General features: G+C 53.8%; 2 protein-coding genes across 2 annotated transcripts in view; both read left to right on the top strand.

The window, feature by feature from the left end:
• The window catches only part of TSPEAR (thrombospondin type laminin G domain and EAR repeats), a 103,827-nt gene that overhangs the window by 69,543 nt on the left and 16,670 nt on the right, over positions 1-17,614 (top strand). Inside the window, exons 3-7 of the mRNA XM_068969501.1 lie at positions 9,130-9,368; positions 10,822-10,912; positions 11,904-12,060; positions 13,278-13,409; positions 14,094-14,320. Of these exons, the coding sequence (XP_068825602.1) occupies positions 9,130-9,368; positions 10,822-10,912; positions 11,904-12,060; positions 13,278-13,409; positions 14,094-14,320 (846 nt within the window). The remainder of the gene's footprint in view (positions 1-9,129; positions 9,369-10,821; positions 10,913-11,903; positions 12,061-13,277; positions 13,410-14,093; positions 14,321-17,614) is intronic.
• LOC138079939 (keratin-associated protein 10-8-like) lies at positions 5,593-6,282 on the top strand. Its single transcript, XM_068972745.1, has one exon. It carries the CDS (start codon positions 5,593-5,595, stop codon positions 6,280-6,282), a length of 690 nt encoding a protein of 229 aa, XP_068828846.1.

The following is a 17,614-nucleotide window of genomic DNA, read 5'->3' as shown; positions in this document are numbered from 1 at the left end:
TGAGTTGTATCCAGGACAGTAACATCATCAGTCACGACTAACCACGCCCAGCTACTCTTTGCCTGGGTATCCTGTTACCTTAGTTCCAGTGCAGCCTTCAGTCCAGAGTATCCTGCTCCCCTGTAGACCCCTGCATGAAGTGAGTGATGGGGTCACAGTTGGGCACATGTTCAGGCCCCGGGCTTGCACACTGGGAACATGGGGCCTCACTAGGGACAAAGGAGACCCCGTTTAGTAAACATCTGCCTTGAATACGTAAAGCTTACTCCAGAAACAGCTTCAGACATGCTGGTGCCAGCCATTCTCTAGTGCCCTTGACATGAGTGTGAGTGCCTCCCTCTGTGTGTAGAAGTCTGGATGGTGAGAGCCACATGCAGTGATGTTGGGAGCCTGTATGAGTCAGGATTCTCCAGAGAAAGGACCAATAAGACTTGTGTACATATGCAGAGATTGATGTTGAGGAGCTGGCGCACACCGTTTGGAAAAGGGCAAGATCCAAATCTGCAGGGTGAGCTTCCAGGAAGAGTTGGTGTTGCAGCTACAGATGGCCTGCTAGTAGAATCTCTTTCTCCTTTGGGGACTTCAGTCTGTTCTCAAGTTCTTCGACTGCTTGAGTTTGGCCCACTCACATTTTGTAGGGCAATCTCTTTTACTCAGAGTCCACTGATTTCAGTATTGATCTCACCTAAGAAGCCACTGTGTCATGGCATCCAGACATGTTTACCCAGACAACTGGGTACGGTGGTCTGGTCAGTTGACACTTGAAACTATCCATCACAGGGACCAACAGCCAAAGGGGATGGGCTATTTGGAAATGGCAGATGCTCACTGGGTGATGCCCTCAGGAATGCAAGTACTAAGGCAGCTATCCCTCCTGGGAAATACGGGGAAGAGGGACATACCCTGGCCCTTCAGGACAGGGCTGGGTAGGCAGACACCTGCAGGGCAGTGTGAAGGGCCTTGACTGGGGGCCTCAAATGTAATTGTACCTATTATAATATGCATGCATTGTGCTGAGTTGCTTCAAGCATGTCTGATTCTTTGTGACCTTATGGACTGTAAGCTGCCCGACTCTTCTGTCCATTAGCTTCTCCAGGTAAGAGTCAGGAGTGGGCCTCTGCGGCCTCCTTCAGGGCTCCTCCTGACCCAGGGATCAAATCTGTGTCTGTTGCAGTTCCTGCTGGCAGGCGAATCCTTTACTGCTGAGCCACCAGAAGCCCTACTCTTATAATAGCCACATTTAAAAGTGAAAAAAGACAGGTAGAGTTTATTTAATTACATTTTATTAACCCAATATATGCAAAATGTTTAAAGAGATGGGAATACCAGACCACCTTACCTGTCTCCTGAGAAACCTGTATATGGGTCAAGAGGCAATGATTATTACTCGATATATAACAGTGGACTGGTTCCAAACTGGGAAAGGAGTATCAAGGCTGTATATTTTCACCCTGCTTATTTAGCTTATATGCAGAATGCATCATGCAAAATGCCAGGCGGGATGAAGTACAAGCTGGAATCAAGATGGTTAGGAGAAATATCAACAAGCTCAGTTATGCAGATGATACCACCCTTATGGCAGAAAGTGAAGAGAAACTAAAGAGCCTCTTGATGAGGGTGAAAGAGGAGAGTGAAAAAGCTGATGAAACTCAACATTCAAAATACTAAGATCATGGCATCTAGTCTCATCATTCAATGGGAAATAGATGGGGAACAATGGAAACAATGACAGGCCTTTATTTTGGGGGGCTAAAAAATCACTGCAGATATTGACTGCAGCCATGAAATTAAAAGATGCTTAATCCTTAGAAGAAAAGCTATGACCAACCTAGACAGCATATTAAGAAGCAGAGACATTACTTCACCAACAAAGGCCTGTCTAGTCAAAGCTGTAGTTTTTCCAGTGGTCATGTATGGATGTGAGAGTTGGGGACTGTGAAGAAAGCTGAGTGCTGAAGAATTGATGCTTTTGAATTGTGGTGTTGGAGAAGACTGTTGGGAGTCCCTTGGACAGCAAGGAGATCAAGCCTGAATATTCATTGGAAGGACTGATGCTAACGCTGAAGCTCCAGTACTTTGGCCACCTGATGCGAACAGCTGACTCATTAGAAAAGACTCTAATGTTGGGAAGGATTGACGGTAAAAGGAGTTGAGAGCGGCAGAGGGTGAGATGCTTAGATAGCATCATCGACTCAGTGGGTATGAATTTGAGCAAACTCTAGGAGACAGTGGAGGACAGAGGAACCTGGCATCCTGCAGTCCATAGGGTCACAAAGAATTGGACTTAACTTAGTTACTGAACAACAACAACAACCCAAAAGCGTAGTGTTTCAATACACCTGATATTAATGAAGTATCAGCACCTCACCAGGGTCACTGCCTGGAAAGGATCAGACACTGTGTGTACCAACAGAACCCTAAAGTCTAAACTCTGGCTATTTAGACTTTTCTTCCTTTTCTTCTCACCTCAGTTCAGTTCAGTTCAATCACTCAGTCATGTCCGACTCTTTGGGACCCCATGAATCACAGCATGCCAGGCCTCCCTGTCCATTACCAGCTGCCGGAGTTCACTCAAACTAACGTCCATCGAGTTGGTGATGCCATCCAGCCATCTCATTCTCTGTCGTCCCCTTCTCCTCCTGCCCCCAATCCCTCCCAGCATCAGAGTCTTTTCCAATGAGTCAACTCTTCGCATGAGGTGGCCAAAGTATTGGAATTTCAGCTTTAGCATCAGTCCTTCCAAAGAACACCCAGGACTGATCTCCTTTAGAATGGACTGGTTGGATCTCCTTGCAGTCCAAGAGACTCTAAAAGAGTCTTCTCCAGCACCGCAGTTGAAAAGCGTCAATTCTTCCCACCTACACCTGCCTGATTCCCCGTGTGCTCCTGTATGTTACATCGCTTGGGCCGTTTGTCTTCTTTCTTTCTGGTTTTTGTTTTTAAGACTTTTTAAACAATGGCCATTTTAAAGTCGTTATTGAATTTGTTACCACACTGCTTCTTTTTTGTGTTTCCGTTTTTCTGGCTGAGGGTTGTGTGGGATCTTGGCTCCCTGACCAAGGACTGATCCCACACCCCATGCACTGGAAGGTGGATCCTTAACCTGCAGACCTCCAGGGGACTCCCATCATTTGTTTTGTTTCTTTAAATGTTTCTCTAAGAGGGAAACATGAGTAGAGTGTTTTCCAAGCTCTTGCTTATGTGAAAATACACTGCTGTTCTCTTTACTTGAGAAGGATATAAGAGGCTTCCCAGGTGGCAGTACTGGTAAAGAATTGGCCTGCCAGTGCAGGAGAAAGCTGTAATAATTTGAAAAAGAAAAAAACAGCCTTAGTCCCCAGTGTTCCCCTAGAAGCTCTGTGTCTTTCACTGTTTGATGGGAGAGGTTTGGTGTCTGACCGGTCAGGGTTCATTTCCAGACTGTCAGCCGTTTCTTCCTGCTTGGAGATGGAGCTGCCCTTCATTCAGTTCATTTAAAAACTGCCAATGTACAACTAGGGTGGGCTCTAAAACTCCAAAGCTCTTGAATTCATGAGGCCCTTCCAGTCCAAGCACACGCACCTTGGTGCACTCAGCTCAGAGTGGTTCGTGTTCAGTCCTGTCTTTACTGTTCTATCCTGGCTCTTCCTTCTTCCTTGTTAGCAATGGAGTGATCACGTTTGGTGTCAGCAAAACACATGGTCTGTTTATTACATTTTCTCTCATCATATTTGGGGATTTATGCTTTACCTCTGTTGGAGAAAGAAGTGGCACCTCACTCCAGAATTCTTGCCTAGAGAATCCCATGGACAGAGGAACTTGGCGGGCTACAGTCCATGGGGTCACAGAGTCAGACACTACTGAGTCCCTGAGCAAGCATGCACACTTTACCTCGGTGGATTGGAGGAACCAGCAGTGTTTGTGCTGAAAACCACAGGGTTGATTTTCTGTGGTGTTAATTTTGGTCTTTCCCGCCTCTGTTGTAAATTTTCAGCACAGCTGCCTGGTGCTAAATTTCCGTGGACACATGCTTCCTTCTGCGTGTAGCCCTGAAGTTGGCCTGGGTAAGAGCCTCGATCCTATATACAGGTGGCTGGCGTCCAGTCCCAGTCCTGATGATGAAAGGTTGTTGTCGAACGGAAAGATCCAGGGATTCTTGGCCTCCGGAGGAGAAGAATTCAATCCGGGGCCGGAGACGAGGCTTGATCGCTCAGAGCTTTTGTGTAATAAAGTTTTATTCAAGTATAAAGGAAATAGAGAAAGCTTCTGACATAGGCATCAGAAGGGGACAGAAAGAGTACCCCCCCTGCTAGTCTTCAGCTGGATGTTACATAGTCACTAGCAGTCTGTTAATAAAAGAAAGGAATGTCTTAAAACTCAGAATGGCAGCAGGCCCCTCATCCGTAAGATGTATTTTGGGATAATCCTGGCACCAGATGCTTCATCCCGGGCCATAAAATAATTGATTTGAATCTTGTAGAAGGGCAGATTACCATACAAATAGTTTCGTTTACATAGATTTGGGGAGCAATGTCTGAGTATAACATACTGGTTTGTCAAGTAGGTTCTGAGCCATTAGGCAGAACCAACTTGAAGACAGAGTCTAGGGTAAATGCATAGAACGTTAACATAGCTTAAGACAAACATTTCCATAAGAAAAATGCATTGGTTAACTCAAGGTTTGAAATAGTTAACTTCAGGTGAAACCAGGTGTCATTATGGCAACACAGTATTTTAAGAGAAACCTTTTAAATTTGTGTAGAGAAGGAAAAAGATATCACTAGTTTGTTTCCTCCTGCCGCTTAAGAGAGATAAAAATGTCTGACACTTGCAGTCTATTTCCTCCATTTGGAGACCCCTGGCCTTCCTGCCTGTTGCCCTCTCAATACTTTGGGCTGTGTGACCTGGAGATGGTTGCTTAACGTCTCTGTGCCTGGGATTCCTCATCTACTTATAGAAACTTCCTTGCTGGAAACTTCCTTCCTTCACTCAGCATTGTTCCTGTTGTTCAGTCGCTCAGTCATGTCCCGCTCTTTGTGACCCCATGGACTACAGCACAGCAGGCTTCCCTGTCCTTCACCATCTCCCAGAGCTTGCACAAAGTCATGTCCATTGAATCAATGATGCCATCTAACCAACTCATCTGCTGTTGTCCCCCGTGTCTCCTCCTGCTTTAATCTTGCCCAGCATCAGGGTCTTTTCTAATGAGTCAGCTCTTTGAATCAGGTGGCCAAAGGACTGGAGCTTCAGCTTCAGCATCAGTCCTTCCAGTGAATATTCAGCGTTGATTTCCTCTAGGATCTTACCACAGATATTTTCTGTGTCTTTTCTTGAGCCAAACAAAGGAGAAAAGGGAAAACATCCTGCAACATGGGATATTTACACTCACAGGTTTAATGACTGAAAACAATTGTGGAAACTACGCCAGCACTAATGAGGGGCTCTTGCCGCCAGCTGTCAACCCCAACAAGGAAGAGAGGGCCTGGGAGTCTCCTGTGAGGACAACACAAGCCAGGGGCCAGGTATAAAAGCCCTTCATCCCCAGGCACCTCACACACACAGCTCATACACTCACACACACTCAAACCCTCCTCCAGCCCCACCGCCTCCACCATGGCATCCTCCACCCTGTCCATCTGCTCCAGCGACCTGAGCTATGACTGTCCAGAGAGCTGCTGCGAGCCCCCCTGCTGTGCCCCCAGCTGCTGCGCCCCGGCCCCCCACCTGACCCTCCTCTGTGCCCCAGTGAGCTGCAAGTCCAGCCCCTGCTGCCAGCCAGCCTGCAGCAGCTCCTGCCCAGCCTTGTGCTGCCAGCAGTCTAGCTGCCAGCCCTCCTGCTGCACCTCCTCCCCCTGCCAGCAGGCCTGCTGTGAGCCTGTCTGCTGCAGGCCCGTCTGCTGCACACCTGTCTGCTGCAGGCCTGTCTGCTGTGAGGTCTCTCCCTGTTCTACCTCCTCATGTTGCCAGCAGTCCAGCTGCCAGCCCTCCTGCTGCACCTCCTCCCCCTGCCAGCAGGCCTGCTGTGAGCCCGTCTGCTGCAGGCCCATCTGCTGCACACCTGTCTGCTGCAGGCCCGTGTGCTGTGAGGCCTCCCCTTGCTCAGCCCCCTCATCCTGCTGCAGACCCTCCTCCTCCGTGTCCCTCCTCTGCCGCCCTGTGTGCCGCCCCGCCTGCTGCGTGCCCATTTCCTCCTGCCAGTCCAGCTGCTGCCGCCCGGCCTCCTCTGTGTCCCTCCTCTGCCAGCCTGCATGCTCCCGCCCAGCCTGCTATGTCCCCATCTCGGCCCCAGAGCCCTGCTGCTGACCTGGCACGTCACTTGAGGGCCAGCCAGCCTCAGGTCCCACCTGTGACTCGGTCCTCCCAGCCTCCCTCTGTCCTGACCTGGGCTGGGTGGCTGCCCTCACTCAAGACAGGGTCCCCGATGTCTCCACTGTCCTGACTGACTGACCTCTCACTCCTGCTCCAGGAACCCCAACCTCACGGCTCCCAGGAATCGCCTCCAGCTGTCTCTGGGTCATTGCCCCCCTGCCCCTCCAGGTCCTCTGTCTGGGTCACTTGGCCTCGACTTCCAGCCTTGGGTGCGTCTCCTTGGGCACCGGGATAAATAAACTCAGTTCGTCACCTGAACTGCTCCCTTCCTCTCACCTTCACTGAGGGTAAATCCAGGATTTTGACCAGATGCTGGTCTTCTCCAGCTGCAAGTATTTCTAGGGGTGAGTGACAAGCCACCGGAAGGGCAGTGCCTTGACTCCTCTGGGCAGGCACACTGGGTGGGGCTCCTGCCCTCTCTGGGAAGGACCAGGTTGCTCAGGTCCTGTGGTCCTGGGAGGTGAACATGGGAGAAGTGGAGGTGCCTGTCCAGCCCGGATGCACTTGCTGTGACATCAGCATCTTTCCCAGCCCCTGCCTTGCCCCAACCACCACCATTTTGTCCCACTGTGCCCTCAGGCACACACTCCTGAGAGCTGGCTCCTGGAGATCCCTTCTAGGGGAAGATAAGCGCAGGGGCCACGAGTGTTCCCTTGGTGCCAGAGTGGCCAGAGGCCAAGTGACCCAAACTGTTCACATGGATGTTACTAAATTAGGTGTTAATTAAGCTTGAGGACCATGAAGGCTTTCTGTTTTAGTGTAATACTTGCGTGAAATTTCACTCATACTTTCACATGGGCAAAGACTTGCTGAAAGATTATATTCTATATTTTACATAACTGCTTAGCATGCAGATTTAATCACTTTCAATTCTTTACCTTTTTGTGATATTAGGCTAGAAATTGTTCAGTCGTTGTGTCTGACTCTTTGTGACTCCATGGATTGCAGCATGCCAGGCTTCCCTGTCCTTCACTATTTCCCAGAGTTTGCTCAAACTCATGTTTGTTGAGTTGGTGATGCCACCCAACCATCTCATTCTTTGTCACCCCCTTCTCCTCTTGCCCTCATTCTTTCCCATCACCAGGGTCTTTTTCCAGTGTGTCGGCTCTTCACATCAGGTGGCCAAAGTATTGGCACTTCAGCTTCAGCATCAGTCTTTCCAATGAATATTCTGGGCTGATATCCTTTAGGATTGACTGGTTTGATCTCCTTGCTGTCCAAGGAACTCTCAAGAGTCTTCTCTAGCACCACAGTATGAAAGCATCAATTCTTCGGCACTCAGCCTTCTTTATTTTTAGGCTAGAAATGAACAGACTCTAAGTTGCATTAACAAACAGTCAAGTATGTATGGTCTCTCTGTGGTTCAAGCTGGAAAGTGATGCTCAGCTGGGGTTGGTGGTGTTTGGAGATGGTGATCATGCGGGTTGTGAGAGGTTTTTAAAATTGTGGAAAAATACATGTAAAGTGGAATTTCCCTTCTAGCCCTTTTTAAGTGTATGGTTCAGTGGCATTAAGGACAGTCACAGTGTTGTGCAGTGGTCACCACCGCCCACCTCCAGAACCTTTTTCATCCTCCCCAAAATGGACCTCTGCTGCTGCTGCGAAGGCGCTTCAGTCGTGTCCAACTCTGCGACCCCAGAGACGGCAGCCCACCAGGCTCCCCCATCCCTGGGATTCTCCAGGCAAGAATACTAGAGTGGGTTGCCATGTCCTTCTCCAATGCATGAAAGTGAAAAGTGAAAGTGAAGTCACTCAGTCACGTCCGACTCTTGGCGACCCCATGGACTGCAGCCTACAGACACTGAATAATAGCTCCCCAACGCCCCGCAGTCCCTGGTGCCCACTCCACTTCCTGTCTCTGACTCTGACCCTGTCAGCGGTCTCATATGAGTGCATTGCACACTAGTTGTCCTTCTGTGACTGGCTTACATCACTCAGCATAATGTCCTCAAGGTTTATCCACACTGATGTCAGAACTTCCTTTTTAAGGTTGAGTAATATCTCATTGCATGAATGCACCACATCTTATGTATCCGTTTCTTCACTGATAGACACTGGTTGTTGTGAAATTTTAACTATTGAGAGTAATGCAGGTAAGAACAGGGGTGTACAGTTGCCTCTTCCGGATACTGCTGTCAGTCCTTTGGGGTGTCTGCCAAAAGTGGAATTGCTGAGTCAGATGCTAATTCCACATACATTTTTTGAGGAGTCTCCTTATTGTTTTTTTTAATTTCTTAATTGGAGAGCATATACACTGAGAAATCCACAGTTCAAAAAGGCACAGGTACCCCAACGTTCCTTTCTGTTTTTTATTAATATTACCACCTCTCCATTTTCCATCCCCACCAACAGTGCACAGGGCCTCCAATTTCCCCACATCCTCGCCAACAGTTGCAGTTTTCTGTTTCACTTGACAGTAGCTGTCCTCAGCGGTTGGTTTGGTTTTATCAGACTCTGGCTACCGCCTCAGGCACTACAGTCTGGAGCCCCGGCTCTGGCCCTCACCTGCCCCGACCTGCCCCGCTCCCCTGCCCGTTCACCTGTCCTGCTCCCTTACCTGCTCCGCTCCCTCACCTGTTCCGCCCCGCCACCCCTCACCTGCTCCCTCACCTGCCACTTCACCCACCCTGGCTCTTTGCTTGCCCGCCCCCAACCCCTCACCTGCCCTGCCCCTTCGTCCGCCACGCCCCCTCACCTGCCCTGCCTCTCAATGCCCCGCCCCTCACTTCACTTGCCCCGCCCCTCACCTCACCCGTCCCACCCCCGCCCCCTCTCTTGCAGAAGAACGAGTACCTGCTGGCGGTGGTGGCAGAGGAGCGGGACTCGCTGCTGCTGGGCCTGCGCTACTCGCCCACCCAGCTGCACTTCCTCTTCCTCAGCGAGGACGGGGCAGGCGCCTGGCAGACCCGCGTGTCCTTCCGCAGCCCGGCTCTGGTGGACGGCCAGTGGCACGTGCTGGTCTTGGCCGTGTCCGAGGGCTCCTTTTCGCTCACTACGGACTGCGGCCCTGCCGTGGACATGTAGGTACTGCGACACCCTGAGAGGGTCGCGTGGGGCTGTGTGCTGCCTGGCAAGGTGGGTCCACACAGCCAGCCGGTCCATGTGGCTGCCCCGGGACAGCTCGCAGTGCACTCGTGGACCCGGGCCTAGGGCCTGAGCCCTGGCGGATGCGGTCAGGCTGGAGGAGGAGCGCCAGGCTCTGTCGGTGGACCTGGAGCTGCCCTGCTAGAAAAGCGGTGGGTGCACGGGTGGGAAGGGAGCCTGCCCGCGTCCTGGCTGCGTGGATTGGACTTGACCGAGTGAAAGCACTGCTAAGGAAGGTCAGGGTGAACTCTGGCACCAGGAGCCCAAAAGGAGCTGCACCCGATCCAGCCCAGGGCTTTCTTCCCCCTGTATGTATGTATTTATTTTTGGCTCTGCCTGGTTTCAGTTGCCCCAGCAGGGGGAATCTTTCCTCCTGGTGCAGGGCCTTCTGTCTAGTTGTGTCCCCTGGCTCCAGAGTTCTGGGGCTCAGTAGTTGTGTCGCACAGGTTTAGTTGCCCCACAGCGTGTGGGATCTTAGTTCTCAGACCAGGGATCAAACCCATGTCCCCTGCATTGGAAGGCAGGTTCGTATGCACTGGACCACCAGGGAAGTCCTGAGGCTCAGGTCTTGCTTTGTGACTTTCAACCCATCATTTAACCTCTCTGACTCAGTTTCCTTTTCTGGGGTGAGGGAATAAATAGTCAGCAAAACTCCCAATTAAAGGTGCAGAACAATCTTCATAGCTTTGACACAACCCTGGGCATGCTCCAGACTAAAAATTGTTCAGTCCCAACTCCGGCCACATCTTTCTACACCCCCTGGGTCACCAACAAGGTGAACCCCCTCTAACTCTGATACCATCTGTCCCTTCGCCCTGGGCTCAGAGGAGGGGGGCAGGCTGGGGACCCCGTGTGGACAGAAGCCACTGGAGGCCTCTGTGAGATGGAGAGGGGCCACTGAGCACTTCTGCAGCACATGCTTTTGTAGAAGATCCTGTCCTGAGGCAAAGCATGTCCCCCAAATTCACATCTGCCAGAACCGGGAATGGGGCATCGTTTGGACACAGCATTCCTGCAGGGATAACCGAGCTCAGCTGAGGTCACGCTGGAGGAGGGCAGCCCTGAGTCAGTGACTGGTGACCCAATGAAAAGAGGAGCAGACGAGAGGCCACACGATTTGCTCAGAAGCCAGGAGCTCCGGGAGCTGAAAGAGGCTCCCCTCCAGGCTAAAGAGGGGACACACCCAGCTGACACCCTGATCTCAGCTTCTGGCCTCCGGCACCATGAGGGAACACACTTCTGTTGTTTAAGGCACCCAGTTGGTGGAGCTGGTCACAGCTGCACCTAGACACTGATACAGCCTCGCGGTGCTGCCTGCTGTCCTCTCTGCATAAGTGGGGCTTGAGTCTTCTCTTCCATGGCCCTAAAACCACCCTCCAATGTTTTCAGAATGGCTGACATGCCCTTCCCAGCCACCCTGTCTGTGCGAGGAGCCCGGTTCTTCATTGGCAGTCGGAGGAGGACCAAAGGCCGATTCACGGTAAGAATGGAGGCACTGCCCACCAGGCCCTCCCAACACCAGTGCTCCTGGGGGCTGTCACCACTGGCCTGGCACTCCAGTGCTCTAATTAAACAGTTGTGTGTGCCGAATGGGAATGGGGAGCATATGGGCTCAGAGGAGACCCCTGCTAGCCAGGCACGCTCCCCCGCAGGCCCTTTGCACCTGCTGTGCCCTCCTCCTGGAGTGAGTCCCCAGTCCTGCTGTGGCGCACTCCAGTGACCTTGGGGCCTTGCCTTGTGCCCTTGTACCATGAAGGCCTTGCCCACCCCTGAGAAGATGCCCCCACACCCAGCTCTCTCATCCCCTCTCTGGATGGTCTTTGTAGCCATGACCTCCTTCAGACCAGCTGTGTGTTTGGTCATTGCCTGCCTGTCTCCCCCCTAGAGTGTTGGTGGGGGGACCTTGCTCACTGAGGATATGGGCTTTTGTTTCTTGCTGTGTCTAGTGTTGAGAACCATGCCTTGTGCGTAAGAGGTGAGATCTGAATATTTACCAATGGCATGCTTGGATGGATGGATGGATGGAGAGTAATAGAAAGACAGATGGTGGATGGACAGATGGGAGGACAGCTAGGTGAACAGATAGATGAATGGATGGATGGATGGATGGATGAATGGGCATTGGGTGGGTGGATGGATGAATGGATGACTGGACAAAGAGATGGGTGGATGAACAGAGAGAAGAATAGATGGACGGGCAGATAAGTGGACAGATGGACGGACAAGTGGACATACAGACGAATGACCAATGCACCCAGTCATTCTAGGTCAGTCCACAGGAAGAACCCGTTCCGTGGTGTAATCACCTTAGAACCGTGCACAGCTCTCAACCACTGCTCCCAGTGCCCCTAACCTGCAGGCAGACTCCTCTCTCTTGGCCACCTCTCCCTCAGGGCCTGGGTAGGCTGAGCCCAGGGGTCGCCGGGCCCTCCAGCAGCACAGGTCTGAGTGCCCTGGCCCTCCCTCTGCAGGGCCTGGTGAGGCAGCTGGTTCTGCTGCCCGGCTCGGATGCCACCCCGAGGCTCTGCCCCTGCGTGAACCCTGAGCTCGCTGTGCTGTCCATCCCCGCCATCCTGCGTGGCCTCACAGGGAAGCCGGAAGACAACGAGGTGCTAAAGTACCCCTATGGTTAGTAGGCCAAAGCTACCCCTCCCCACGCTGACGGTAGACCCCAAGAGCCTGGTCACCCCCAGGTTCCCCAGGCACAAGACAGGAGGGTGCTTACCATGTGGACGAACGGATAGCTGGGGCCTGATGCAGATGACCCCCTCCCTGGGGAGGCAGACGACGCTCTCAGATCCACCTGCTTAAGCCCCACCAGATGGTGCCCTCGACAGACCGCTCGTCCTGCCTGGGACCCAGGGCTGAGCTGACACGAATTCCCTGACTCCCACCTGCCACCTGCTATGCCCCCAGAGCAGCATCTGGGGCCCGTTCTTCCCTTCCCTCTCCAACAGACACCAAACCTCAACCCCCAGTGGGGACCCTGATCTTCATGAGGTTCAGTTCTATTTTCTGGGACCCCTCAGCCTAGAAGGTCCCCAGCACTGGCATCTTTCATTGTGTTTGCACCTCCCCAATGTAAAGTCAGTGTTGACTTTATTTAAGCCATACCCCCTGCCATGGAGAATCCAAAACTCCTCTGCCAACAACCCCAACTCCCACTGGGGAGGTGGGGAGACCCTGACTCCTTCTAGAGCATCACAGCCCTTGCTTCACAAGTCAGGGGAGCCCCTTGAGCAAGTCAGCCCTTAGACCCAGTCCTGGGCCAGCGTCCCCAAATTCCCACAGTCTCATGACCTCTGGGGTGTTTTCTGGGCCTTGAGCAGGAGTCTGACCCCCAAGGCCTCTGCCGGGCACTTGGCGAGGTTGAGGATGCTCTATTTCAACGCCTGGCCACTGAGGTCTCAGCTCAGGAGTCACTGTAGGGAAGCCACATGGCATCATTAGGACAGGGCTGGGCCTGGATGAAGCCGTGATGACCAGGAATGAGGGGGTCAAGGTGCCTGAGAACCAAGCAGATAGAAATTAGCTGAACCTGTGCCGGAGAGTCTCAGATGGAGGAGAGAGCAAGGTGGCATGATTGTTGAGGGTTCTCAGAGAAGCTGGGGTCTGGGGAAGAACTTGGTGGGCAGGCAGCTGGACTTCAGGGGGCATATCCAGGTCCTGTGCACAGATGCCGAGGGCAAGCCCTGGGCTCCCGGGTCTCCCTGCTTCCCAGAGGCCTCGTTGATGACCCTGAGTGGTTCCTGGAAGGAGTGCAGAGGTCAGGGGTCATCTGACACCCTTGACTCTGCCTCCCTCTGGGGAGCACATGCCCACAAGACATTTGTCGCCCCCACCAGAAACCGACATGAAGGTGACGCTGGGACCCCGGCCTCCGTGCACGAAAGCGGAGGATGCCCAGTTCTGGTTCGACGCCAGCCGCAAGGGGCTATACCTGTGCGTGGGCAGCGAGTGGGTCTCCGTGTTAGCAGGTGAGACGTGCAGGTCTCCAGGGGCCTAGGGTGTCTTCTCAGAGCCAGCGTTATGTAGGAATAGGGAATGAACCTCACAGAGCAGCAAGCTTGAGTGTTTCACCTGGAAACAAGCGCCTTTCTGGGCCTGACTCGTGGGCTGGCAGACTCATGAAGGTCCCAGCTAGGGTAGACCATGGGGCTCCTCCAGGGTGCCCCATCCACTGTTCTCACCCTTTCCTCCCTCTCTGGTCAGATGGGATGTGATGGTGCCCAGAACCCAAGAGTAGTGTTGGCAGGGAGGTAAGGAGAGGAGCCATCAGAGGGTGGGGGTCCCTGGGAAGTGGGAACTGGCTGCAGGGGCCTGTCCAGGGGGCTGTCCAGGAGCCACGGCCTCTATTCTCTAGTTCACATTCGGGCACAGCTTTCTGTGGAAGCCTGGAGCCTTGTGCAATGTCTAGTAAGGACCTGACATGTCACTTCCATCCAGCAAGTGTCCCTGGGGGCTCTGCAGGCCCTAAAGCCCATTCAGGGACCAGAATCTCCTTTGCTGGGCCTCCAGGTGAGGGTGGCACAGGGCTTAGGGACACTCGCCTGACCTCAGGCCGAGGGTCATGGCCCAGGGCCCTGGGGTCACTCCCGATGTCGTCCATCAGGGCTTCTGTTCTGGGAAGCCTTAACTGGTCTGCATGTTTCTATCACAAGCCAAAGAAAGGCTGGATTACGTGGAGGAGCATCAGAGTCTGTTCACGAACTCAGAGACGCTGGGCATCGAGGTCTTCGTCATCCCTGAGACTGGGCTCTTTGTAGCAACTGCCAACCGGAAAACCACATCCGTCATCTACAAGTGGACCGACGGCAAGTTTGCTTCATACCAGGACATCCCCACGCACCAGGCACAGTCCTGGAGACACTTCACAATCGGGAAAAAGGCAAGTTCACGTGTGCGACTGTGTCAGTTTCTATCTTGGAAAAACCCACAAAGTCCAAGGTTTGGGGCTCCTTAGGTAGATTTTGGGCTTTCCTGGTGGCTCAGATGTTAAAGAATCCGCCTGCAATGTGGGAGACCTGGGTTCAATCCCTGGGTTGGGAAGATCTCCTGGAGAAGGGAATGGCAACCCACTCCAGTATCCTGGCCTGGAGAATTCCATGGACAGAGGAACCTGGTGGGCTACAGTCCATGGGGGTCTCAAAGAGTCGGACATGACTGAGTGACTTTCACTTTATATAGGTTTTATGGAGAAAGGCATTTCTACTGGCTTCAGAGCCTCATACAGGTTCTAAATGGCTTTTGAATCAGATACACCTGCGTCTCTTGGTCTGGAATGTGACTGAGAACATCTGTTCCGTTTCCTACAAAATGGACACGAGACCATTGCTGAGACATTTCCCACTCTGTGCAGACCTGCTACTGCCTCCTCAAAGCTCTGAGATAATCTGACCTAAGTTCAGTTCAGTTTAGTTGCTCAGTCGTGTCTGACTCTTTGCTACCCCATGGACTGCAGCACACCAAACTTCCCTGTCCATCACCAACTCCTGGAGCTTGCTCAAACTCATGTCCATCCAGTCAGTGATGCCATCCAACCATCTCATCCTCTGTCATCCCCTTCTCCTCCTGCCTTCAATCTTTCCTAGAACCAGGGTCTTTTCTAATGAGTCAGTTCTTTGCTTCAGATGGCCACAGTGTTGGAGCTTCAGATTCACCATCAGTCCTTCCAATGAATATTCAGGACTGATTTCCTTTAGGATTGATTGGTTTGATCTCCTTGCAGTCCAAGGGACTCTCAAGAGTCTTCTCCAACACCACAGTTCAAAAGCATCAGTTCTTTGGTGCTCAGCTTTCTTTATCTGACCTAAACGGGAGTGGAAATGAGGCTCCGTCTTGGCCTCCCTCTATTGGCCCCATAAACATGGGGGACACGTGCTGTCCTGATTCAGGGGACAGGTGAGACGGTAAGGGCTGAACCTGAGGCCTTGGATGGGAGAGCCTGGCGGGCAGCCCCCTTCCTTTCACCAGGACTGTGTTGAGCAGTAGCCCCAGGGTGGGACTAAGAGGGCTGCCCCCTTGAGATAAGCATTTCCTTCCCAGCTCCTTCTGGTCCTCCACTCCAAATGGCAGGATCCCCGGGCCCCCTCCCATGGCTGCCCTCAAGCCTGTCACCAGTGTGCCCAGTTCCAGCCCTGCACACCCCACCCCCAAGGCCCATGCAGTGAGGACAAATCTGTTTCCGGTCCCTGCTGGCTGTCAGGGTCCTGAACTCTAGGGCAGCCTGGTGAAGGAAGGACTAGCTCTCTGGTCTTATGGTTGATGACATTTTAAAGATTTTTACTTTTTCCTAATAAAAAATAACTATATATCAAAAAATTGGGAAATTCGGAAAAATAAGAAAAATCTGTCAGGTCCCCTAAGTAAACAGAGGGTCCCTGGGGCTGCTTCAGCCACAGCAAGTGAGCCCCTCACCCTAGGCTTCCGGCTTCTGTCACATCACATGACCCACCACCTGGGCCTCTGGGTTGTGTCACACGTAGGGCATTGCCACATGGTCCTCAAGTGTGTGACACACACCTGCTTCTTGACGGACAGCAAGGTGATAAGGTCTCTCCTCCTTGTCTGAGTGATGAACATTGCTGTGCATAAGGCTTTCCCTGGGTTTGGGAGATAGAAACACAGCTAATAGGCTGGTAGACACAGGCCTGGCTATGGGTCTTAGAGTAATTAAGATCTGGAGTCAGTGCCATGTCCTGGGGCCTGCCCAGGCTGCCAGTCCTGGGCTCATCCTCTGTCCTAGGGCTCAGCCTCTGTCCCAGGGCTCGGCCTCTGTCCCGGGGCTTGGCCTCTGCCCCGGGGCTCGGCCTCTGTCCCGGGGTTCAGCCTGTGTCCTGGGTTCATCCTCTGTCCCGGGGCTCATCTTCTGTTCCGGAGCTCAGCCTCTGTCCCGGGGCTCGGCCTCTGTCCCAGGGCTCATCTTCTGTCCCAGGGCTCGGCCTCTGTCCCGGGGCTTGGCCTCTGTCCCGGGGCTTGGCCTCTGTCCCGGGGCTCGGCCTCTGTCCCAGGGTTCAGCCTGTGTCCTGGGTTCATCCTCTGTCCCGGGGCTCATCTTCTGTCCCGGGGCTCGGCCTCTGTCCCGGGGCTTGGCCTCTGTCCCGGGGCTCGGCCTCTGTCCCGGGGTTCAGCCTGTGTCCCGGGGTTCATCCTCTGTCCCGGGGCTCATCTTCTGTTCCGGAGCTCAGCCTCTGTCCCGGGGCTCGGCCTCTGTCCCAGGGCTCATCTTCTGTCCCAGGGCTCGGCCTCTGTCCCGGGGCTTGGCCTCTGTCCCGGGGCTTGGCCTCTGTCCCGGGGCTCGGCCTCTGTCCCAGGGTTCAGCCTGTGTCCTGGGTTCATCCTCTGTCCCGGGGCTCATCTTCTGTCCCGGGGCTCGGCCTCTGTCCCGGGGCTTGGCCTCTGTCCCGGGGCTCGGCCTCTGTCCCAGGGTTCAGCCTGTGTCCTGGGTTCATCCTCTGTCCCGGGGCTCATCTTCTGTTCCGGAGCTCAGCCTCTGTCCCGGGGCTCGGCCTCTGTCCCAGGGCTCATCTTCTGTCCCAGGGCTCGGCCTCTGTCCCGGGGCTCGGCCTCTGTCCCAGGGTTCAGCCTGTGTCCTGGGTTCATCCTCTGTCCCGGGGCTCATCTTCTGTCCCGGGGCTCGGCCTCTGTCCCGGGGCTCGGCCTCTGTCCCGGGGCTTGGCCTCTGTCCCGGGGCTCGGCCTCTGTCCCAGGGTTCAGCCTGTGTCCTGGGTTCATCCTCTGTCCCGGGGCTCATCTTCTGTCCCGGGGCTCGGCCTCTGTCCCGGGGCTTGGCCTCTGTCCCGGGGCTCGGCCTCTGTCCCGGGGTTCAGCCTGTGTCCTGGGTTCATCCTCTGTCCCGGGGCTCATCTTCTGTTCCGGAGCTCAGCCTCTGTCCCGGGGCTCGGCCTCTGTCCCAGGGCTCATCTTCTGTCCCAGGGCTCGGCCTCTGTCCCGGGGCTCGGCCTCTGTCCCAGGGTTCAGCCTGTGTCCTGGGTTCATCCTCTGTCCCGGGGCTCGGCCTCTGTCCCGGGGCTCGGCCTCTGTCCCGGGGCTCAGCCTCTGTCCCGGGGTTCAGCCTGTGTCCTGGGTTCATCCTCTGTCCCGGGGCTCATCTTCTGTCCCGGAGCTCAGCCTCTGTCCCGGGGCTCGGCCTCTGTCCCAGGGCTCATCTTCTGTCCCAGGG

Source organism: Capricornis sumatraensis, chromosome 1, assembly GCF_032405125.1.
Source record: "Capricornis sumatraensis isolate serow.1 chromosome 1, serow.2, whole genome shotgun sequence".
NCBI lineage: Eukaryota > Metazoa > Chordata > Mammalia > Artiodactyla > Bovidae > Capricornis > Capricornis sumatraensis.
This window is presented reverse-complemented; position numbering and strand designations above follow the sequence as displayed.